The sequence below is a fragment of the Aythya fuligula genome, chromosome 1, assembly GCF_009819795.1.
Source record: "Aythya fuligula isolate bAytFul2 chromosome 1, bAytFul2.pri, whole genome shotgun sequence".
Classification (NCBI taxonomy): Eukaryota; Metazoa; Chordata; class Aves; order Anseriformes; family Anatidae; genus Aythya; species Aythya fuligula.
In genome coordinates, this window is record NC_045559.1 from 184,798,069 (window position 1) to 184,822,257 (window position 24,189).

The 24,189-nt window shown below is 48.8% G+C and overlaps 1 protein-coding gene across 1 annotated transcript in view; it reads left to right on the forward strand.

Annotated features, from left to right (window-relative positions):
- Nucleotides 1–11,353: 11,353 nt before the first annotated feature.
- Nucleotides 11,354–24,189, forward strand: part of SLC7A1 (solute carrier family 7 member 1) — a 29,323-nt gene continuing 16,487 nt past the window's right edge. Inside the window, exons 1-2 of the mRNA XM_032190029.1 lie at nt 11,354–11,479; nt 22,470–22,853. Coding sequence (XP_032045920.1) covers nt 22,484–22,853 — 370 coding nt within the window. The 5' untranslated portion in view covers nt 11,354–11,479; nt 22,470–22,483. The remainder of the gene's footprint in view (nt 11,480–22,469; nt 22,854–24,189) is intronic.

Genomic DNA, 24,189 nt, shown 5'->3' on the forward strand with positions numbered 1-24,189 from the left:
TCATTTCATATCATATATATAATATAAAATATATTATACATAATATATATATTATATTATAATAAATATATATATTATATATTATATATATCGATATATATATGTTATATATATCATAATCTATATAGTGTATTATATATATATTATATATATTACATATATATAATTTGCCCTTTAATTTTCCCTTTTAATATTTTTTTATTCCTATCCTATCCTATCCTATCCTATCCTATCCTATCCTATCCTATCCTATCCTATCCTATCCTATCCTATCCTATCCTATCATTCATCTTGTATATATTTTTATTTGCCCTTTAATTTTCCCTTTTCCTCAGAAATACTCTCCCAGCCTCCACTTCTCAGTTCCAGGGATTTGCTGAGCTCGCTGTGGTTTGTCCGTAGCTCTGAACAGATCCCTCTTCCAAGTACTTTTCTGGTACCCCTGCATAATTTTTGCATCCAGAGCACTTTTTGCTGAAGAGTTCCACAGAACTACCAGGCAATGTCAGAAGGACCACTCCTTTTGGTTAATTTTGAACCTGTCTTAGTGTCATTTGACAGCTCCTAGTTCTTGCTTGGGGAAACAAGCAAACACTCTTTTTATTCCCTCATTGGATCCACTTTTTCCACAGAAGGCCAACTGTGTGCTGGGCTGCACCAACAGAGGGGTGGGCAGCAGGTGGAGGGAGGGGATTGTGCCCCTCTGCTCTGCCCTGGTGAGGCCCCACCTGGAGTGCTGCGTCCAGGGCTGGGTCCCCAGACAGGTGTGGGGCTGTTAGAGTGGGTCCAGAGGAGGGCCACGAGGATGGTCAGAGCTGGAGCACCTCTCCCATGGGGACAGGCTTAGAGAGCTGGGGAAGAGAAGGCTCCGGGGTGAGCAACTTACTAATTGCAACTTACTAATACTTAAAGGGGGCTTATAAAAAAGATAGAGAGCAACATTTTGCTCCATCAGATAATGATAGGAAAGGGGGGAATAGTTTTAAACTAAAAGAGGATAGGTTTAGATTAGAGATTAGGAGGAAATTCTTCACCCAGAGGGTGGTGAGGCCCTGGAACAAGTTTCCCAGAGAAGCTGTGGATGCCCCATCCCTGGAGGTGCCCAAGGCCAGGCTGGATGGGGCTTTGGGCAACCTGGTGTGGTGGGAGGTGTCCCTGCCCATGGCAGGGGGGTGGAACTGGGTGGGCTTTAAGGTCCCTTCCAACCCAAACCTTTCTGTGGTTCTGTGATTTTCCCACTCATAATTTCACAGCTCTGTTTGCACAATTTTATTCTGTCATCTTGTTCTGGAACCCAGCAATTCAGTCCCACTTAGTCACTCCTTAAGTGTAAATCATTACTTATCTTTAATCTTCATCCTGCCCTTCCCTGAACCATTCAGGTTCTGCTATTTTCATTTTTGAGATGTGGGTACAGTTTTCAGGATGTGGGCAAACCGGTGTGATAACAATGCTTTCTGCACTGTTCTCTCTTCCTTTCTGAATAATCTTTTGCATTGGATCACTGGATTTGTTTTCTTGAGCATTGACAAATGATGATACAGTGACAGATAATGAAGAAAACTGAGACCAAGCAGGAGGAAAACTGAGTGAATTGAGTCAAAATCCTCTGGGAAAGGTATGGTAAAGTAGAAAAACAGGATGGTGTTAGACGTTTTTTTTAAAACTCTAAACCTTTAATGTGTCTTCAATATCAGGAATAAATATTACTGGCAATTGACAGTAAGCAAGAGCTTAATATTCCAGCTGCAAACTCAAGAATAAAGAGATGTGATAACACACTTATTTATCCCCACAAGAAAAAGGGGTTGTATTTGGGGTGTAGTTTTGGTAGTGAACATATTATAGAAGAGCTGGTTACACTAAGTAATTTTGGACCAAGGTGTTGATAGTGTTTCAGTGGAATGGGATAAAAAGGATAAAAAATATCTTTCTGATTTCTTTCTTTCAAGTGCCAGAAGTCAAGCTGAGTTAGACCTGCAAAGATCTGTGAAGATAAATGCTGAAAGGTTTGGTATCTGTATAAACAGAAACGAAATAAAAAAAGGCGGAAGTAGGGCTGCTGTGTACAGAGTAGGGCGCCGAGATCAAACACACTATTTGGTTCACACTTAGATCAAGGGCCAGACCCAAGAGGGTACGCAGGGATGTAATGCCAGGAAGTTAATTTAGCTCTGGGAACAAAATCCACAGTGCTGAAGAAGATGCCTTAAGTCGTTTGGCTAGTAAATGAGAGAAAGTAACATTCCCAGGACTTGAATATAGGGCAACCTGTATGGTGCCTGAGCTGCTCGTGAGGTTCTAGGTCTGTAAGAAGGTGTCAGCCTCCTTGGCTACACCTGTGTTCGTACCTAAAGCATTGTTAGGGGCCAGGGTGGTATTTAATAGTTCCTGCTTCAGGTACAATTTGTCCAAGACAGCCTTCTGCCCAGCAGTGAGGGGGCACAGTTCATAGGATAGCATGGGGTTGCTCCTCTCAGTGATATGTTTGAAGGTGGCCACCTCGTTTTTGACTTGTTTTGGAGAAGAAGAGGGGTTTCCTGTGTGGATTCAGGCTGTGATGTGCAGCTTGCCCTTAAGAACAGAGAATGGGGGACCGTCCATTTTATTTAGTATCATAAAGCTAGCTTCTGAGATTGGGATGATCTAAATGACTGAGATGTTTCCGAGATATCTTGGATGGCCTCAGTAATGTACTCTGTAAAGGGGCCATTAACAACCTCAACAGTGTTTTTTTCTTAAATTAGTAGGAATTCCCCTTTTAGTGTATTCTGAGTTTCTTGTACATAACTGAATCTTCAGCCCTTCTCAAATTAGCTCCTGGTGTAACTAGGTCTTTAGTACTATCAGGAAGGCGGGAGCCATTTAATCAAATGGCATCTGAGCTAAATCAGCCTCCAATTTGGAGGAGGATTTGGATCACTGCTCTGAATTTAGAGGCCTTTACCAAAGTTGCATGTTAGGTTGTCAAGTTCTTCTTTAGATGTTGTCCTAAATGTCCAAAGTTTCCAGCAAGGGTATTGAGAAGGACAAAATCAGCACTGGAGCAGGAATGTGCACAATCTATGATGAAACTGTTGGAAGAGAACCCACAGGCTTGTACGCTAGCTGAAGAGCAGGTCATCTCCATCCCAGAACTGTGAAAAGATGTGAGCACATAATTGAAAATCTGGACATCAGGAATTTTTATTTTTTTTTCACAGATTTTTAAAATCACAGGTAGTACAACACAACCAGATGAGTAGCAGGGGGTGGCAAATGGGATGCGACACAGATTTTAGCAGTAGAGAAGATATAAAGACATAGTTTGAAGAAAAAGTATGCAAAGGTATGGATTTAAATGAAAAATAGAGCTCAAAGACTGGTGAGATTTCAAAAGGAGCCCATATAGTTTATTTGATTAAAGGAAATCACTTTATAGACCAGAGAAATGTAGCATATCTAATCTACTTGGACTTCAGTAAAGAAAATGATATAGCACTGCCTTGGAAACTGGTTTCAGGAAAGGGTTAGTACATGAAATAACTGATAAGGAGGGTGAAAAGCAGTAGAGCTAATGAGAGGAAGATGACATTGACTACCAACCTGGAAGAAAGTTACTAATGAGATCCTTCAGGATCTTGGGATCGGTTTTATTTTGGTATTTCTTTTAATGCATTTAGCACCAAAAGCCAGATTGGGTTGGCAAAACTTGCTTAGATCAAAGTTGGGAGATATCAAAGTTGTATATCTTGGAGTTTATTACAGCTCTATGAATTTGACTAAGATGAAATGAAATATTATGTGAACTACAGGATAGCCAGATGAGTTTCTATGAGCCTGAGACTTATTATCTTGAGACAAATGAGTTGGTCCAGTAAGTTAGGCAAGTACTGTTTACAGTTGTCCAAGTCATAGGCAAGAACGCCTTTAGATGTAGTTGTGGCCTTTCCGTTTCCAGATTTTGGGACTTCCTTAATGCTGCAGCAATTCTGCTTGGGTTAGGCAAGTTAATGAACAGTGAGTGGTAGTGAATCATCCTGTGGAGAAAGGCACTTCCTACCTGGAACTATCCTCATTATTTTTATTACTATAGCACCAAGAGACTTGGTAGTACGATGCGGTTGTTTTCATTTCTCTACACAGCAATTGTCTCTTCCAAGAACTGACTGCCTGAAGCTGTATCTATACCATAAAATGAGAAAGGGAAAGTCTTTGGGCCTGAAACCAATTGGCGTTGACTGGCTCATGGCTACACATCTTGGGCTCGCTCCCTCTCCGTGGTAGGTATGTGTAAGAGGAATGGCTGGAGTGACCCAAAACAGCCAAGAAGTGAACTAATCAGTGCGTGGTGTGAATGCCCAGGCCTGAGTATCTGAGCTCACTCCCATGCCTTCTCTTTTGAGCAGCATAGCTGTAGCCTGAGACAGCTGGAGGCAAATGGGGGTGGCATATATAACAGCCACTGTCTGTTAGAGGAGAGGATGTGAACTCAGTACACTTACCACCACCCTTCTCAAAAGTTCTCTTCAGTCATCGATGCAAAGGACACACCTAAAAAGAAGAAAAGAAGGTGACTGTGGCGATTTCTTGCACGCTAAGGAAGGAAACTCAGAAGTGTTAGTCTGAGAATTTGCCACGTCGGTACTGTGGAGTGGCACCACGGAGCATCAGAGGTGGAAATCAGCCTGTAGATATCAAAGGGAATATGGGGACCTGAAAAGCCTTGTACAGGACAGACCAGCAGATGCTGATTGGTACAAAATTGCAAAGAGAGATACTTGAAGGCTGCAAAGAGAGAATCATGTAGTCTGCACCAGGCTAGGAAGGGGGTAATTTTGCAGCATTTTGTGTGGATATGAGCAGGGTGTGCCAGAGTTTGTCAAGGCAGAAGAAAAGTGTTACAACACTTTTTACAACAGCCAAGGCATAAGAAAGGAAACTAAAAGTGTAAGAAACCAAACGTGTAATGGACTTTGGTTTCTTCCAGTCAGAAGAAAAAATTCCTTAATCACTAGTTGTTTGGTCTAGAAATGCAAAAAACACCCAGCCAACACCTTCCGCCTTCACGCAGACACTCTGTAAACACTGGTGCTTACTGTAAAACCCAAACCACCCTTTCCATCCTCTTCCAATTTCCTAGCTGAGAGTTTTACCTGCAGAGATGGAGTGGGAAAACCTCCCACCTGCACATTCAGTGAAGTCACTGAAATATGTAAAATAATCTGCAAGACTTGGATGTAGCCTGGATGTGTGATCTGGGAACAAAGGAATTAAATTTTTTTCTTCTCCAAATTCAGTTGAAATTTGTCAGGGTACCAAGTGTCAACGAGGAGGCGAACTGGGTCTGGAAGCACTTTCTGTCATTAAAATAATTTAGTTTATCCTAAAACACAGCGTTTTGGCCAACTCAGAATTGTTCCCATGCATAAATGTGGGCTGAAGTGGATTTAGGTCTTGAGATAAAGAGAAAAAACCCACAACATTTAGAATCTCCCTTTCATCTGTAACTGGACATATTCATTTGGGGTCCTGAAGGTCAACAACTCTGTCTGGGGTTGACTTGAACCTGTATTTTGAGTCGAGGAATGTTTTCTCACCGAGACTGAACTTAGGGATGCCTCTTGCCTGGCTTTACTACTCTTGGCAAAGGAAATACAAACGAAACAAAACCAATCAACCAACAGACAAAACCTGGACATCTTACGGATCCCCTTGAATCCTTTGCTTATCATAGGATTCAATTCTTCCCCAATCCCAGGGAAAGAGGTTTTCCATCAACTAGAAGGAGGACAAAGGCCCGGCAGAGTAGAATGGCCAAATCCCAACACATCATTTGAAAATTCAGGTTGAAAACTACTCAGTGGGTACTTTACGTGGAGTTGACTGGAGACAGAGTATCTCTTCAGGTGTTAAAATAAATGTATTATCCACTTACAGGGCATTAATGCCTGGTCCTGTCCTACAGATGAGTGAGATACTGACGGGCTCAGCTACAGACAAATTGGCTCCAGGAGGTGATAAGTTGCAGGTTCTTGCTGTGTGTGGGATGGCATAAATGCAACATGATTTAGGGATCAAGGAGTCAAGAGGAGTCTATGGTAAGAGTGTATGTCTGTATATTTTATATGTCTTGAATAGTTTATTTCTGAGGATTTTTTTTTTTTTTTTTTTTACCGATTTTAAATGAGCAATTCAAATTTCACTAAAAAAAAATAATAAAAAGGCAACAAAAAGACCCAGCAAAATTCTCTCAAAATGAAAACTAACCCACCTGTTCCACAACACATGGAAAGTCCATTTCAATCAAGCCTATTCCTCAACATTTTTGTAAACGTACAAAGCCGAGAGGACAACATGTGTATGCCACGGACACTGCGGTTTTCCCAAGAAAATTGTCTTAGCTTTTCTCGGTATCCTTTGGCATGTCTGGATGTACCCTTTCCAATGCCTCGCCTGTCAGTGATATCATTTCACAGCTTGGAAAATGCTAAACGACTTTGCCAGAAACAATGATCTTTCAAGAGCAGAAAGTACAAAAGTCTTTTTCATCTCCAGCGCTTTCAGAGAGCACAAAACACATGAATTATATTAACGATTTCCAATAAAATCATGGCCTGCTTCCCCCCAAATAAACACAAGGATGTGAAGGAAGTCCACTACACCCATTAAATCCTAACGGGTAAAAAAAAAAAAAAAAAAAAAAAGAGAGAGAAAAGATGAATGAGAATAGTAATCCAAGCACTTCAGCAGGTGAAAGAACAACTTTGTTAAGAATGGGACAGACACAAAGCGGTAACAGGATGTTAGCTCTGGTTATTTTAAGAAAAGGGATTGAGGGTGGTGGTTTCAGATAAAAGTAAATGAGTAAAAAAGCCGCACATTACACCACCACCTCCCACAGCTTTGTCTGAGTGCATTCCAAGGTGTCCCTTTAGATTTATAGGAAAATTATGAAAATGTATAGAGCACTCTTCTCCTTGCCATTTCACTGTCGTAAGTCTGGAGTGATTCCGTTCTTGGCAGTTGCATCTCTCCTTGTTTTCGGCATTGCAGGAATAAAGCTTGGCCGAGAAGCCTGTAAAATCCACTGTCTGATTCAAAGGTGACCTCTTGGCCCAGCTCTTGTTGCATCAGCTTTGTTTGATGCACTTTCTTTTATTCCCGGGTCCCTGAGCTACTGCTAAATTCATCAATGACCGAGCAGAGAAGAAAGAAACGGAATAAACCAGAAGAGGTGAAAAATGAGAGTTTCACTCTCGGCAAGGTAGGAAAGAAGATCCTTCCAGTGAAATGGAAATACCCATTTATAATTATCCGTCAGTGTTTTTATTTGCCAGAGGTTATTGCTGTAAGACTTTCTAGCTTGGAAAGGAGCGAGTCACTCCCACAGCCAAGCAAGAAGAAGGAAGAGACAGCTTAAAAGATCATCCGGGTTCATTTGACTTATTCTGCATATTGCAATAAGCCACATTTAAAATCTGCCTTAAAGGCTCATCTTGCCTGTCAGTAGGGCACAGCAGTGATCTTGTTGTTAGCTAAAAACACAAGAGTGACTAAAATGTATGGGCTGAGCATCACTTCTCTCAAACATAGCACACAACCCCAGATGGGACTGGGAAGTCCCAGAGTGGAATCCCACCCTACAGCCCAAGGGCTCACTCGGTGGCTGCAGCGTGTCTTCTCTGTAAGCAGCACCGTGAAGTCATTGGGAGAAAGGCGTCTGCCATAGGTGGCAAATATTTGGCTTAGGCTAACTGGGTGGCACCTGGCAGGACTGCCACCAGAGCATAGCAAGAGAAGCATTTATGAGACAGCATTTACCAGCACCCAGGAAGATTCAGATGTGGGAACTGGGAGTTACCACCTCACCCAGAGTAATGATACCACCAGCATTTTGGTTCTTTGCAAGGCAGTGTCTGTTTGTTCCATTATTTCCTTCTGGCACACTGAACTAATTTGGGAAAAGGAAAATCCAGCCTGGCACACCGCTCTTGAAAAGCAGGAGAGCCCTGTTTCAGCTCCTGAGCATGCAAAGTGGGTGCAGCTTCCAGACCCTCCTCTCTCACTCGGATGTTTTTCCTCTAGGGCACACACTGTACATACATGTATCTTTGGAGGTTGCAGTGCCTTTTACTGGAAAGCAGGTCCTAGTTCCTCGCTCTGGCACCATGCAGTTGGATAATTTGTGTGTGCTCATGGAAGGGAAGGTGTTCAGTCACTGTAGCCATGAGGGTTTCCCACTTCCATGATGCTCTGAGAGTCCAGCCTGAGGTGGTGCCTGGCCTTTGCAGAACCAAAGCTTGTAAAATTCCCATCTACCTCTCCAGTCTTATTTTTCTTTTCTTTTCTTTTTTTTTTTTTTTTTTTTCCCTTGTACACATTCTCTTACATGTTCACTTTTGGCTACATACATTCTGCAGGAAGCTTCTAACTGCTTAGTCACAGTATGACATCCACCCCATTGCCTACTCTATTGCGCTGTTGGGGTAGTCAGGCCCTGTGTTTGGATTCATCTTCCCCTAATTTCACACATCTAAGTGCCAGAATGGGACCCTTTTCAATTAATTGTGGATATCTATAATGCAGATACCAACATCTAAGCTCATTGCTGTAGGTGTACCCCTCAGCAGTAGTGTTGGGGAGTGAACCAGAGACTCCTGGGCTTGAAACTCAGCTGATATGTTTTAGGCTTCTCCTTGTCTATTGGTTACAAAGCCTGGAGACTAGCTTGGATGTAGACAGTTCCACTTGCTCAACTCCCGGTGTTGCCACATCTTCTCCAAGGAACCTGAACTGCAGAATGAATAATCTTTCCCTTCTTCCCCTCCTCTTCCATTCCTTTCACATTGCACAAAGTTCACATAACCTATGAAAACTGCCCATCTCACCACCAAGCTTCTTGCTCGCAGCTTCAGATCCTCCTTGGTTTTGTTCACCTGTTATCTTTGCAGCCACATCAGCGGACAGGGCTTCTTCTTTAAGTAGCCAGGATGTCCAACCTACCCATGATACATGATCGATTAGTGCCAGGTCTGCAATTTGTCCTTTGGCTGGAGTTTACTCACCTGTGTGTGTTGGTGCCAGTGATGTCTAGGGCAGAAGACAATGCTGTGAATAATTCCTCGGTGCCATAGATTAAAATGAACTACAACGAGCTGACTGGCTCCTTAATAAAAACACAAACAAAACCAACAATGCATTATTAAGGTACAATGGATAATCTTTCAATACAGAATATCTTAATTATAGCAAATAGAAGACAAATACAGAATGAGTATTATTATTTTTCTTTTTGGCATACTATTTGTATCTGGCATTATTGGGTACCTCAGCTTGGCATAAAAGAGAGTTTCTTTTTCCTGAGCAGATAGGATAGGATAGATAACAGACCACTGTTATCCTTATTTACATAGCCACATCTTTTAATATGCACAGGAGATGAACCAGAGCTTTAGGACAGTGACAGGTAGAAGTGGACTGCTGCACTGAAACATCGTTCAAGGGCTTTCTCTGAATGCTTACCCCAGAAATGCTCCAGCCTTCCTCTGTAATCACTAATGAGTGTGGATCTGTCATAAGTGCCATTAAGCAATTTCTTTGTTGCTTATGCCTGCTTATTCGCTGAAGGACTCTATTCTGCCTTTGTTCTGCGAAAAAAATAAAACAAAAAAAACACATAAACAATTCCTTCAGCTTTTCATTAATAAGTGTTTTTTATCAGACTTCTATTTTGGTATTCCCCCAAGCAACTCTATTTGGTTCTTATTGTTAAATGTCAAAATAAGCATAGTATTCCAGCTGAGGTTTCAGCTCTATTCACTACAGCTTCCTAATTACTTTCTATGTCTTGCATACAATGTTACCATCAAGATGCTCTAGAAGAAAGGTATGGCTGTGTTTCTTTTTTCTTTTTTCTTTTTTTTTTTTTTTTTGGTTTAACTATGTATCAGTCTTGCAACACTGTTGAGATTCATTGTAATCTCCAGACCTTTTCCTAGCCTAGAACAGCTCAGCCAGCTGTTCTGCACTGCTAATTTGTATTTCTTTTCTAAACTTGCTACACCTTTCTAGATTTCCACTTTATTTTGGAGAGTTTCTTCAAGATTTGTGTTCAGATGCTGTCCCATCTTGCAACCTACTGGAAACCTTTGCCATAGGGGTCACACCACAGATTTTATGAACACTGAGCCAAGCCCAGCAGAGACCCCATGCTGTCCTCTCCTGACACCTACAGCTCCCGTGGACTGCTTGTTTGTCCTATTTGTAGGGGCAGCTGTGGGGATTTCACCAACAGCCTATTCCTTTGGTTCAGGGCATGATATTTCATACCATGGGCTCTGCCTGCATCTATCTATATCTAAGGATCTGGCACATGAGTCCTGTGAGGAGCAGCTGAGGGCACTGGGGTTTTGTTTCCTCTGGAGAAGAGGAGGCTCAGGGAGGACCTCATTGCTCTCTGCAATTACCTGAAAGGAAGGTGTGGGGTCAGCCTCTTCTCGCAGATAACTGGTGATAGGACTAGAGGGAATGGCCTCAAATTGCGCCAGGGGAGGTTCAGGTTGGCAATGAGGAGACATTTCTGCTCAGAAAGAGCAGCCAGGCACTGGGATGGGTTGCCCAGGGAGGTGGTGGAGTCACCGTCCCTGGGGGTGTTCAAGGAGAGGTTGGACGTGGTGCCTGGGGACACGGTTTGGTGGGTGACATTGGTGGTAGGGGGGTGGTTGGACCAAGTGATCTTGGAGGTCTTGTCCAACCTTAATGGTTCTGTGATTTTGTCTCTGTGGTGTGCTGTTGGCGATCTGAGCGGGGCAAACACCACGGCTGGGCAGTTCACTGCAGCACAGCCCCTCAGTTCTCACTTCCAATGGGTTCAAGAGGAAAAAGAGTAAGCAGGTTTCCAACACAAGCTTTCGTTCCCGTGCGCTACAGACCCAAACCCTTCTCATAACCCGCTTCTGGGGGCAACCTCTCCCCAGCCTGAGGAGATGCCCTCACCCAAGCCCTCCTTCCCCGCGCCGTTCCGGCTATGTTTCCTCAGCCGGCCCAACGAGGCCTTCACCTCCCTCTCTTTCCCTTTTCCCTGCCTCGCTATCTGCCCGATCACCCTTCTCCCCATGGCTCAAAGTCCCCTTTTGCTCCTTCCCCCCCTCAGCTCCCGGGCCGGGCCCGCCATGGCGGCGGGCGGGAAAGCAGCGAGATGGTGGGCAGGGGGCGGCGGAGCCCGGGGCTCACCGGGGGCGGTGGCTCCGGCACCGGCCGTCCCTAAAACCCACCCCATCGCCTTCCCCATGCCCGGGGGAGGTCCGGGCAGCCCGAAAAGGCCCCGTCCCGGCGGCCTCGCCCTCTCCCCCCTCCCGCATTCATAGGCGGAGCTCGGCGCGGCCCCTTTTGCCGGCGGGGAGCGCGGTGCTGCCATGGCCACGATGCCCGCCGCGGCTGCCGCCCGCCGCTCCGCCTCGCCTCACAACTGAGCCCGCCGCCGGCCAGGGGGCCGAGGGTGAGTGGAGAGAGCTGGAAAGGGGACGGGGACGGGGAGAGGGACGAGGAGAAAGAAGGACGGGGATGGGGACGGGGCCGCGCCACGCGCGGGGCATCCATTTTGCATGATGCAATCGGGGGCTGCGTCCCCTCCTCAGCCCCCTTCGCCCCTCCTCAGCCCCCTTCAGCCCCCTCCTCAGTCCCCTTCAGCCCTTGTTCAGCTTTCGGGGTGTCCCATCCCCTCTCCGTGCCCCCCCAAAACACCAGGACCCCCAGCCCTGGCTGTCCTGTGGTGGCAGGGGGACGGTGCCCGGTCGCCCTTGGTGGCACCTGGCACCCACCCAGGTGGGCATCGCCGCCACCCTGCCCGCCTTCAAGGGGTGAAACCCACCCGGCCCCGCTCAACCCACGTCTCTTCACCCCACAAAACGAGCGGGGTGGCAGAGGACATGCTTCTCCAGGAGGTGCAGGCCTCAGCGCTGAGCAGGAGCGAGCCTCGGACCACCATGGCCATCCCTCACCTGGGACCGCTGCGGCCCCAGCGTGCGGCGCTTTCCTTTCCTTAAAAATTACAAAAGAGGCTGGAAATTCACTCAGAAGCCTGTTTTGTGCTCCTGGTGCTCAAATTGAGGCTGCAGCCCATGAGTTCCTGCTGCCTGCTGTCCTTCAGCCTGCCCCGGTCACTGCTGCTCTTAGGGAAGGGGCTTGTGCCCATTTTGTTTGTCAGCCGGTTGGGCTAACAGATGGGTTTCTTCGTCTTTTGCATATTCATGTCCTAACGTTTGTGGCAGACAGGGCAGGGAGGGGGGGAAAAACCAACTCAAGAGGGTTTTTGTATGCAACACAGGCTGGAAAGAAGGGGTAGGACTCCTTAGGACTCTTCGTTTTGGAGCAGGGTGTAATTACCATCGGTGCTGAGGACAAGAAGGCCACTGCAGGTCTGAGGAGTTGACAGGGTATGAGAGAAGGTGGGTTTATCAGTGAGCTGTCTGTTAGCTAAGCGGCTTTGCCTGCCACGTGTGGCACTCGCGGCCATGTACAAACATCAGCAGCAGCCCCGAGGAACAACCCCGTGGCGACGTCTGCCATCACACGAACCTCTCAGCACCCCTGCTCCAAGCCCAGGGCGTGTGGGGAAGATGTGTTCGCACCCGTAGGTGCTGTGGGACAGCTCTGCCTTTAGGAATCCTTTACTCCGTGACACTTGGCTGCCTCTGCCATGGAGGGAGAGGCGTGGGTAGTCCCTGTGCTGAGTTCCCGAGGGCAAGACGCAGCATGTGAAAACAGTAGTGAAGCAAAAAGGGTTTGCAGAGCCTGCTCTGACAGCAGCGCGTTTGAACCTCGTGACAGGGAAGCTTGTTTCGCTTTGGATTTCAGCGCTGACCGGCTGTTTGTTTTACGAAACGCCTGGCACACGGCGAGGCACGCACCCACACCCAGCTTCCCAGCTGCACTGGCTCTACCTCTGACTGGGAGAAACCTTCCTGGCTGGTGAGATACTCTGTGGGCTTGCCTTGCCTTCGGCAGTCAGCCTAAACGTCTTTTAGGCAAGGTTTGTACCTGATGCAAAAAAAAAAAAGAGAGGAATTGTGGAATTGCCAAGGCTGCGTAACTGCAGATTGTGTTCTGTATTGTACCGGAGGGGATGGCTCTTGTCCTGTGCCCCTCCACCAGTGTGCCTTAGTGAAACTGGCCCCAAAATGCCCCGGTTCCCTGGGCTGTGTTGTTGATTTGTGCTGTTTCACTGCGGGGTGTTTTGAGGCTCGCTCCTTGTAGGCTTGTGCTGAGCAGCGCGAAGACGCCTTCAGGAGGCCCCCCGAGTTTTGGGGGGGGCTGGAACGGAAACTGAGGCCAGCGAGGCTTCTAATTCGAGCAGTTCAGCTGTGAATGTGGGTCAAAATGTGTTATTGCACATTTGCAACGTGCTCATGAGTCCACGTGAAGGAGAGAGAAGGGAGCTGGATCCGCTAGGCAGAAGGAGCGTAGAAGAGCATTGCTCTTCCTGCAACCTAACCAGTTTTCAGAGGAACCAGCTCAGAGCTGTGTTTCTCTTGAAATCTTTGTGACTCCTAGTTTTATTTTTATCTTTTTTTCTGTGCCAGTGCACTAACAAATGGCAGGTAATGTTGCACCTGGGCTCTGTGTCTCTGCTTTAGGTGATGGGACGTGTGAGGACTGCTCTGTGCCAGTCTAGCTTTCACCTATAATTCCCTTCTCCTGGCCCATATCAGCGATGCCGACGTAAAGGTCTGCACTGCAAACACCTAAACCTTGATCTCGGTCAACCTGCGAGGTTCTCGGATTCCTCCGTGGCTTCGGGGAGAGCCGTGGCTGTTTGCACTGGGGGTGAGTTTGTTCTGGTATTCGAGCACTCCCTTCTTGCTGCCTTTGCTCCCGTATCGCTGCCTGCTTAAACCCACAAAGAAAAAAAAAATAAAAGGGCCGAGCTGAATCTCTTGGTCAAACAGGACGTGGGGTTCACTGACACCTCCCTGTGGTTCCTGGGCACTTGGGGAGTGTCAGCGATTAGGGACTGGGGCTCCCACCTCCCCGCTGCCAGCATGGCTTGTATAAACCCCGGGACCCTCGTCCCAGCGTTGCTGGCTTGCCCTGAGCCCACCGAGGTGGCTGCCCAGCGGTCCTGTGAGCCGTATCTTGCACAGAAGTGCCTTGTTTCGGAGTTTCCAGGATGAAATGCCACGAGGTTTTTGGCTCGGGGTGCGTTTCGGAGTTTCCAGTTTTCTCCTCGAGTGAAAACCAGATCGGAAGACATCATTTTCACAGAGGTGCAAATGAAATGTGCTCAGAAATTGGGGTAAATCAGGTGAAAAAATGCACTACCGGTTCCTTGGCTAAGCAGCATTCCTCCTTACATTTTCCTGATGACCTAACCCACTCCTCAGTGCGTGCCGTACCATGCCACAACTCCTCTGAGAAATCCAGGCGATTCCTAGGCTTACTCAAATGCCCCATTTATGACCGTAAGGGCAGTATTTAGCTTCCTATTTCCTTACAGCTCCTTCTCCTGCCTTTTTCTGGGCTGAGGAACAACTTTTGGGTTCTCTTTCCCCAGAGTTGTCTGTCCTGAGCTGGGCAGGTTTTGCACCTCGCTCCTGTGCCTCGTCATTTTCCAGACCCGTGTCATTTGTCTGTATCTTTCCTTGCAGATCTTTCAGCCTGCTTAATTTATAAATTACAGGGATGAGGATTTTAATTAGGGTGCTATTTTTGAGGGCTTGCAGTGAGTTACCATCCGGATTTATTGAGCAAGGTGTGTTCTTCTTGAATCCGGTGGCTGTTTGGTAGTCATCCCCTCCTAAAAAAGTTTATTAGAGCCACTCCGACATCCTTAAAAAAAAATAAAAACGGAACAATGAGCTTTTTCTTTAACTGGGTTTGTCCCTGGTGCGGATTCACGCAGCTTGCTTAATCCCAGCTGGTTTATTTATTCCTGGAAGCCGCTCTGTCCAACGAGGAGGTGCTCTCGGCAGAAACAGCGGTGTGTGCTGTGACCCCGTGTTATTCCTGGCTGCCGGGCGTTTGGCTGTGGTGAGAAGGACTGGGTTACAGCCTCCCCTTTGGGGATATTCCCCTCTGTGCCCGCAGCTCTTGGGGCCAGCTGTAGGACGACCTGCACGGTGCTGCCTCGTGTGTCTGCACCCCCCGGGGCAGGTAAACCGCAGGTGAGTGTGCTGGGGCTGCGGGGTGGCTGTGGGATGTGGTTCAGAGCCACTTCCTTTTGCTCTAAAAGCAGGGCCGTGTAAAACTGCCTTTTTTTTAAAAAACTTTATGGGTGAAACACGCTGAGATCGGGGCTTTTTGTTTCCCAAGGATCCGCTTCCCCGTCCTGCCTGTGCAGCGGGAAGTGATGTAGGTGTGGATTGCGGGGCAGCAGAAGGAGAGAACTTCTGCCAAAAAAAAAGAAGGGGGGAAAAAAAGCACGAGCTATAAAGCACAACAAAAGCAAAATGCTGCTAATGCTGTAGTGGTTTCGTTTAGGAATGCCTCCGTGGGAGGCTCTTTAGGATATGGATGTGGCAAGAGCTCGCCGTGAGCTGATACACAAGCTGTGTCCCTGCGCTGAAGAAAAGGGGGAGAGCCTTAAAATAAAAAAACCTGTTGTGTTCATAGAAGGAGGTGGCTTTGCCGAAGCCACTCTTTCACCCACGCTGTTTCAGCTGGCAGAGTAAATAAGGTGATTTATCTCCAGCAAAAATACTACGGGGGGGATTAGTTTGTTGGCCTGGGTAACCAGAGTGCAGCCTTTCATCTCCAGGTTGCTGATTAAACTCCGCGCCGGGTTCCTCACCGCTTGCTGACCCGCCTGAGATAATTCCCGAGCAGAGGATGCTGCCGAGGGCTGCGCTGTTTGCTTTCCCCCTTCCAAAAGTTCACGGAGCAGGGTGACCGGCAGCGCGGGTTGAGAAAGGCTTTTGCTTGGTGTCCCTTTTAGCTTGGAACAGCAGCGGGAGCGATTAAAACAAGGATGGGGAATTCAGCTGGCACGGTTTGGAAGCGCAGCCATGCCACAGCATCGGGCATCTGCTGGTGCTGACCGCAGGTGCAGCAGGAGGGGCCTTTTGGGCTCTTTAATCCGCTGGAAAAGAGGAAGAAAGGAGCCAAAAGGGAGCTGGCAGCCTTAGCGTGAGGAAGGGGAACACCCAGAGCTCGGCAGCTGAACGAGGGGTGAGGGTGGAGGTGCCACGCAGGGGAAGAGCAATCGGTGTTTGGGCTCCCGCTGGGGTGTGGAAAATGAGAACTCGTGTGAGATTGATCTGGAACAGCAAGGATTGGGCTGGGAGTTTGGCTGCTGGGGCCTTTTCGCTTCAGGAAAGCTCCAACACAAGCAGCAGAGTGAAAACAGGAGAGCTCAGCAGCTTCAGAAGGATCTTTATTTGTGAGGACTGCAATTGCTGGAGGAATCACCGCTCCGGCGAGGAGATCCTCGGTTCTGAAGTTCAGCGGTTCGGCCTCTCTGCACACCTTCAACCCCAAAAGTGCAATCAGGAGAGATTTCTTTTGCTATCAGACCTGGGAAACTCTAATCAGGTTTGTAACATGTGATAGCAGGCTGGATGCCACCAGTAATTTTTCTGGTCGGCTGCCAGGCTGCTGGAGGGGAATGAGAACTCGACGATGGCAAATCTGGTCAGCCTGCAGAGAAAAGCTTTCGCTTTGCCTTTTTTTCCTCCTGCAGCACGGCCGTCGAGGAGCAGGGGAGAGCTGAGCAGTGAGTTTTAGCCGAGCGAGGAGTGTTTACCGCCAGCAAACAGACCTTCCACCTGCCCCGCTCCGATAATCAGATTTATTTAGGTGGAATAGATCAAGCCTGGCCTCCCATACCCGTGCGACAGCGGGAGCACCTGATGGCCGTGCGATCAGAGCAGGCAGACCTCACACTTGTAGCGTTTGGGCTGCTCTATTTGGGGTTTGGATACCATGCCTGCATTTTTTGGAGGCGTTTTGGTGGAAGCCCATCAGCGTCCAGGAGCTGTGAAGTCCTTGCAGCGAAAGCTATTTGCAAATCACTTCCAAGAGTGTTTTTTTTCCCCTCTGTCAGAGCAGTAATCCCAGCTCGTCTGCCTTTTTTTTTTTTTATTACTCAGGTGCTCCTGTCCCACTGAATGCTGGATTTTAGTGGTGAAAGGGACTGGAGGAGCGCCGAGCTGGGCAGGATCGGGGCAGATACTGGAAGGAAAGCGAGTGACTGGTGCAACGTGAAGCTTTAACAGCGAGCGGGCAAACACGTGGGCGAAGCTGCCATGGCAACTGCTCGTGGTGTTGGCAGAAAGCACCAAACCGTGCCCTGCTGCTGTTCCTAACCACCAGGCTGCTCCGGGGGGCCGGGAATCCTGCGGGAAGGAGCTGCCTGGGCAGGGGAGGAAGGTGGGGAGGTGATGATGCGACTGGAGTAGCGCGTTGCAAGCACAGGTAGCGGCTTTCACCGGGCTGCGAGAGCCAGGCTGGGGGGGTCTGATGGCAGATGAGAAGTGTGGCCAGGTGCCCGCCTCGTGCTTTACCTGGGAAAACTCCCGGATTAATCAATTAATTAGTCTAATTACTTTATTTCGATTGCCCAAGCCCTGAGGGGCGGTGTAGGCTGTGCAGCAGAATTTGAGGTTTGCAGGCACGCTTACCTGAGGGTAGCAAAGTGCTGGCTGCCATCCTCACCTCTCAGGGACGTCCCAAAATCGGTGTGCCTGAAAATCCCTGCCTGCTGTGCCCTTCTCATTGATTAAATGGCAGCGTTTGGGGAAGGCTCCCTCCATCCATCCCCCCACCTCGCTACAGGACGCCGTTCGTTCTTCTGCAGAAGCGTCAGGGCTCTGGATTTCTGATTTGATCGTTTCCCCACCGCTGTTTGAATAACAAACCAACTTCTGTCTCGGTCTAGCTCGCTTCCTTATCTCCTCACGGACACTTCCCACCGTCTCCCAAGGATCATTGTCTAAAGGCCGCTCCTGCAGCTTGCTGCGTGGCACGGCCGGACGTTTCGGCTGAGCAGAGCCCTGTCTCCCTTTTATCTGGATGTAAGAAGACAGAAACTTGCTTATTTAGTATTGTTTCCCAGAGCATAATTCCTTTTTTTCTCTTTTTTTTCCTGCTTGCTGTCAAGGCTGAACCCCTGGCAGACTCCAGGCCGTTTGGCATTCGGACTCGATCCCTGGCAATCCGTCTCGGGCTCTGCTTGGGCACGTCTAATTATCAGTGGAGATCCCCTCAGGTTTTGTGACAAACTGGGGGGTTAAATCAAGCCCTTTTCTCACAAAACATAATTTGAAGCCCTGCTGAGGAACTATTTGGGAAGACGGGTCGAGCTGGTGGGAGATAATTCCAATTTAAATGCTTTTCATCAGAAAATAGGGATTCCCATAGCGGGAGAGGTGTGATGCCCTTTGTCACACCCTCCCTCCTTTTATTTTGGTCAAAAATCACTCTTTGTTTTGAAATATGTTTGAAAGCATAACCACAAATAACCTGGATCAAGTTTTAGGCAGGCATCGAAGCAGAACATTGAAGTCTGTCTGCTCTGAGGTTTGGGGGAAATCCCTGGCTCGCAAACAGCTTGCAGTTAGGAGGTTTTGTCTGGACTTGGGAAGAGGATGATTGCCATCCTGGAAGCCCTTATGGGATGGGAAATGAACTTGGTTCAAGCTGTGCTGGTTCACAAGACAGGCTGGCGAGCAGCAGCACCCCGAGGCAGAAGTGGAGCAGCAGCACGCTCTGCTCTTCCAGTGGCACTGGCTATTCCCCTCCAGGAGCTGATGGTGAGTAAATGGGTGGTGTAGGGATCACAGAGGGCACCTCGCTGCTCCTTTTGCAGTGGGGCGAATCCTTCGGGGCTGTGAGATGCCTGCAGAGCACTGGGAGAAATCTCTGAGCTACCCGTGACGTTCAGGAGCTGGAAGAACAGAAGCCACGAGGGGCAGAGGGCTGCTTCCCGGGCAGCACATTCCTCGTGCCACGCAAACGGCCGTGTTGAAAAGAGGGAGGTAACACGGGCCCCGTTTTGTGGGCAGCGTGTCTCTGGGCAGGTAGGTAGGAGCGTGTTTGTACACACTGCACACCCCCTGCTGCGTGTGCGGCCGAGCTGTGTGTAGCCAGTGGTTTATATTTAACTGCATGGCTTCGCTCTGAGCCATAAATGCCTTGCTGCTGGGTGATCCCGCTTTTCGTGACAGGATTGGCAAAGAATACAACGCTCGGTGGCCACATCCACACGTGCCAATGTAATCTGCATTTCTGCAGGGTGTAGGGCCATAAATACATACTTATACACCTAAAAAATACAGAATTATGTAAATCAAGGGAGCAATTCGACAGCACACGGACAAATCTTGCCTGGTTATCATAAAAAAAAGAGGGTGGCATCCTTTTCCGCACGGTGAAACCGATGCAAAGGTTTGCAGTTCCTTTCACTGGCTTCTGGCTCGGGCTCCCAGCCATCGCTGCTGCCGTGCTGGGATGTCTTCCAGCTCCACGTAACGCTGCTGCACGGTCCTGCCTTGGTTTTCATCAGCTGTGAAGCCTCTTCTCTCATGGCAGGAGTCTGTGTGGAGACCTCGGTGTCTGCTGTAGCTGTCTTCTCTCTGCCCTGTCACTCGTTGCAAGGTAACTTCACAAAGCACCTGCAGGTTTTCCAGGAGAGGTCCTTCCAAATGCGTTATCTGACACTCTTGATCCTTTAGTGCAGGGAAATAAGGTTTTGCTTTGCACCTGAGGTGGCTGCCTCAGTTCTTGTTTGCTTTCCTCTATGTATTTCCAACGAGGTTTCAGGAGGCAGTCGGTGGTTCTGGCGAGGTCCCCTAAAACCTCTTTGCCTCTAGGAGTCTGCAGTTCAATCTGACACCTGAAAATATCTGTCGTGCTACTAGAAAGAGGAGGAACACAGGTTTTCCATCTCTTCTTTTTCTGAGTGGGGCTTCTCTGTGGATGGTGCTACCTCGGGGATGGACGAACCAAAGCCAGCCCTTTGGAAAGGGCACCCGAAGGGGTTTGTTACCATCAAAAAGTCATCACCACGTGCACGTTCAGGAAGCTGGCTGGTGTTTAATATAAAAACAGAGGGCCAAACCCATTCCACGTTGTTTTCCAGACATGCCAACGTGTCATAAGCACCCGCTGTTTGTTCTCCTGAAGATCAGTTGCAGTGATGCTGTAGCTGCATGAGGAGACATTCGCCGAAGACCAAAAGGATGCCGAGGAAAAACAAAACCCGCTGTGGGATGCTACTTTGCCGTGAAGGAGGGGCATTCACACTTCATTAATTTCACGCTCTTCTGCGTGTCGGAGCTGGCTTGTGAGAAGCAAACTCTCGGGAGCAGCAGGGCCTTGAGGCAGATAAGGAGGGCTTTCCAGAAGCTGAAACAAGCCGTGGTTGTTTCGGAAGCGGTAGCGCTGCTTATGTAAAAGGGCTGCCCTGTCAGCTTATTTTTACCCGTGGCGTTTCATGTTCGGCCGGCCAGAGGTTTGTTATGGTTTGCTGCTTGTAGCCAGATGCAAGGCTGCTTGTTTTCTTACCGCCTTGTTTTTGAAGAACGTCGGCCCTTTTGGAAATGTTGTCGACGGGGAAGGAAATCCACAAGCCTGATATAACAGGTTAATGAACAATTAGATCAGAAGAGAAAGAATATCTTATGTGACTTCACAACACAATGCGGCCCAGGCAGGAGAATTTGGACGCAGAACAAACACGGGGTGAGCTGTAAATAAAGGACAAGGACCTGGAGGAACGGGGGGAATTGGGCCCTATTGATGTCGGTGGGAGCTCTGCTGCTGGCTCCGGTGGGATCTCACTTGAGGATGTGAACCCTGCCCCGGGAGCCTCCCTGCTAGGTTATCGAGGTGGCTCAGCCTTCCCTCGGCTCCTGCTGAAGCCCCCAGGTGCCCAGGATTTGGGGTGGCTCCGGGCAGGAGGAGGGTTGGCCCTACAAGAGCTTGTCCCAGGAGCTGTCCTAGCAGCAGGTGAGTGATGCCCAGAGCCCCTCCAAGGGGCTCTTCCTTTCCCTCCAGGACCTCATGCCCAGGGTCCCAGAGGATTTCTCTGACACCTCGGTGCCCTGAGCAGGGTGAGAATCGGGCGTGTGAGGACACACAGAGCTCATTTCGGTTCATTCAGGTCAAGTTTCCTCGACGGGGAGGCGGTTCTGTGCCACTTGGCAGCGTCTCTGGAGTAATTCGCATTGTTTGAGGCGATTCGGGCTGCGTTGTACCGCGGGAGCGCTGCCCACACGCCGAAATGAAGGCTCCTCCTTTCCAGCGCGGGCAGGAGTGGGAGCGAGAGCAGGCAGCCCAGCACACATTTCCGTACTTCAAAGGCAAGAAGCCTTCAAAAAGCCAGATCACAGGCGGGCCCGACTTCTAAGGAGGGGAAAATCAGCTCCGCCGCAGTCCCCCTTTGATGCAATTGCAAAGATAACAAATGAGGGCAGGGGGAAGGGTCGGGGCAGGGGCGTGAGGGCCCCTCCACAGCATCCAGGGAGGTGCTGCACTGCGGGACGAGGAGCAAAATCCCCGCTTGTCCTTACTGAAAGGCACTTTGCCGAGTCCCAGGGGGTGTAATTGGAAGCAAAACCTCGCTTTTGTCACCCGCTGCTTGAAAAGCGACAGGAACGGGCAGGAGAGGCTCAGGATGGCCACCAGCCTTCATTTCTAGGCCAGTCCTAATGAAACGGTTCCTCCTCTAACCAGGTTATCCGTCGGAAGCCCTTCTGCTTTTGCTCTTGATAACCACAACGCAGCTGGAAAAAATACCTGCAGGTGTGCCCCAGGAAGCTTCAGAATTAAGTTATTTCAACATATATTTTAAGTGGGATTCTTGGATTTATAGACGAGCTGGAGATAATTCCCCAGCTATTTTTTTTAATGAATAAATGAAAAGCCCACGCAGCAAATAAACGGTCCACGATCGTTATTAGGCGGCAGGTTTGTGGAGCAGAGGCTTTGCACCAAAGCCTGAAAGCAAATCGGGATGGTGGGGGAGGCAGGCGGCAGGCCGAGGGAGAGGGATTGGGGAAAACGAGGAGTTTCTTCATTTTGGAGTCGACGATGTGATGGCAGAACTGAAGCGGTGTTTGGTAGTGGCCTGAAGGCACTCGACTGCCAGCAGGCTGCGGGTGCTGACGCTGGGATGGAGGCAGGGTGGCAGGCTGTGGGCTGAGAGGCCCGGGGAGCTGCACGCAGCCGATGCAAATAAAAACCAGCTTGAGCCTTGCCTCGGTGCAACCGAATTAAATAAAGCTCAGCTCTGCGTGTCCTTTATCCCAAGTTGTATCTCTTCCAGCCCGGGGGCAGCTGCCAGCCCGTGCTACTGCCTGCTGGCAGGAGCTGGAGCTCCCAGAGGGAAATGTGGCTCTGTTTTACTGCTGCACGTGCTCACGTTTCCCTCTAGGGCCAGCAGCACGTGTGGAGCCTTATTCGGGGATGCAACGCTCCAGGGTTTTGCTCTTAGTTCACCCCCCGAGACTTTAAAAGTATAAATAACTATGAATTTTTTGTTTTTCTCGCAGGCCCGGACACGAGGATGGAGTGCCAGAAGATTCTCCATTTCGGGAACCAGCTCCTTCGGCGGAAAAACGTGGATTGCACTCGAGAGGACAGCCGGCTCTCGCGGTGCCTCAACACCTTCGATTTGGTGGCCCTGGGCGTCGGCAGCACCTTGGGGGCAGGCGTCTACGTCCTGGCCGGGGCCGTGGCAAGGGAAAACGCGGGGCCTGCCATCGTCATCTCCTTCCTCATCGCCGCCTTGGCTTCTGTGCTGGCCGGGCTCTGCTACGGGGAATTCGGTGCCCGGGTTCCCAAGACGGGGTCAGCTTATCTGTACAGCTACGTGACCGTGGGCGAGCTGTGGGCCTTCATCACGGGGTGGAATTTAATCCTCTCCTACGTCATCGGTAAGTACGGGGGGCGTGCGATGAGACCTTAGCTTTAAACCTTTTTGGTCCCTTTAGTGCTTTTTAAAACCCACTGAAGGTTTGAGGGTTCTTCAGCAGGGCGGCAGTGGCTGCTGGCACCCTACAAGGTGAGTGCTACACCCTGGGCTTTGTCCTGAAGCCAAATTATTGCAGCAGCTCCTTCCTCTGAACTCCCACATCACCCGCTTGGCATGCCCTGGCTGCTGAGACAGAATTTCTGTGCTCCTGCCTGATCAGGAATTAATTTCTGGTCCCTTTGAGACCTGTTCAAAGCAGCTGGAGTTCAGAATTCTCTCTCATGAGTGGTGGCAGGATTTAACCTAGGGTGAGCTGCACTTTCTCAGCCTCTGAGAGGTCCAAACCAAATCCCTCCTAAGCCCTTTGCTCACATTAAGGGAGGCCGTGCAGCATGCTCTGAGCACGCGGCGTGCAGCCCCGCTGATGCACTAAAACAGAGCACACCTTGCCAAGTAAGGATCCCTCACCGTGCCCATAATTAAGGCTGCAACCAACTTGCCAGCTGAGAGTGAAGACTCAACGAATGAAAATGAAACCCAGCGTTATGCTAAATGATTAAAGGAAGTTTTTTTTTTTATTTTTTTTTTTAAAGTTGCATTTTATGGGATGTGCAACTGTTACCTTGGAGATCAGTTCCCATGGAGCTGGGAAGTGTGAGATCAGATCAAGAGTGATGAAGTGACCTGGAACCTCTTCCTCCTTTTCCTCTCTCTTTTATTTTCTTTTTAATAACAACTGAGGGGTTGAAAAGCCAGAGTTAATTAACCTTGTCTCCTTCAGAAATCAGAGTCCTGGGGTTCTTTTATGAATCAGGTTCATTCCAGTGAGGAGATAAAAATAGTTTTTAAACAAAGTAAGAATATGGTTTCCTCCAGACTTCTAAAATGGACTCTGTTTAGGCTACATGTAGAAAAATGGCACGGATTTCGTGGTGATTTATCACCTCATTCTGAAGGTTAATGACACACAGTCTTCATCATGCTCATTGTCTTGTTATCTACACGGTGGCCTTCCTACCATGATACTGGACCACAGAACTGGCTTACATAGCCCTGGAAAAGCCTCAGCTCGGTCCCAAAACCTGATTCTGCAATTTCACTGTGAGAAGATTGTACACCCAGCATTACGCTCCCAGTCTGAGCTGAGACTGATCTATTTTTTTGTCCTCTCAAAATGGCTTTTGAACCGCTGCCTCGGCCTGTGGTTTTGAGCTGGCTGCTGGTTGTGTTAGCAGAGGGTAGAGAACTCATTACAAACTACGTAGGTGTTGTCCGTGAAGAAGCTCTGACACAACTTG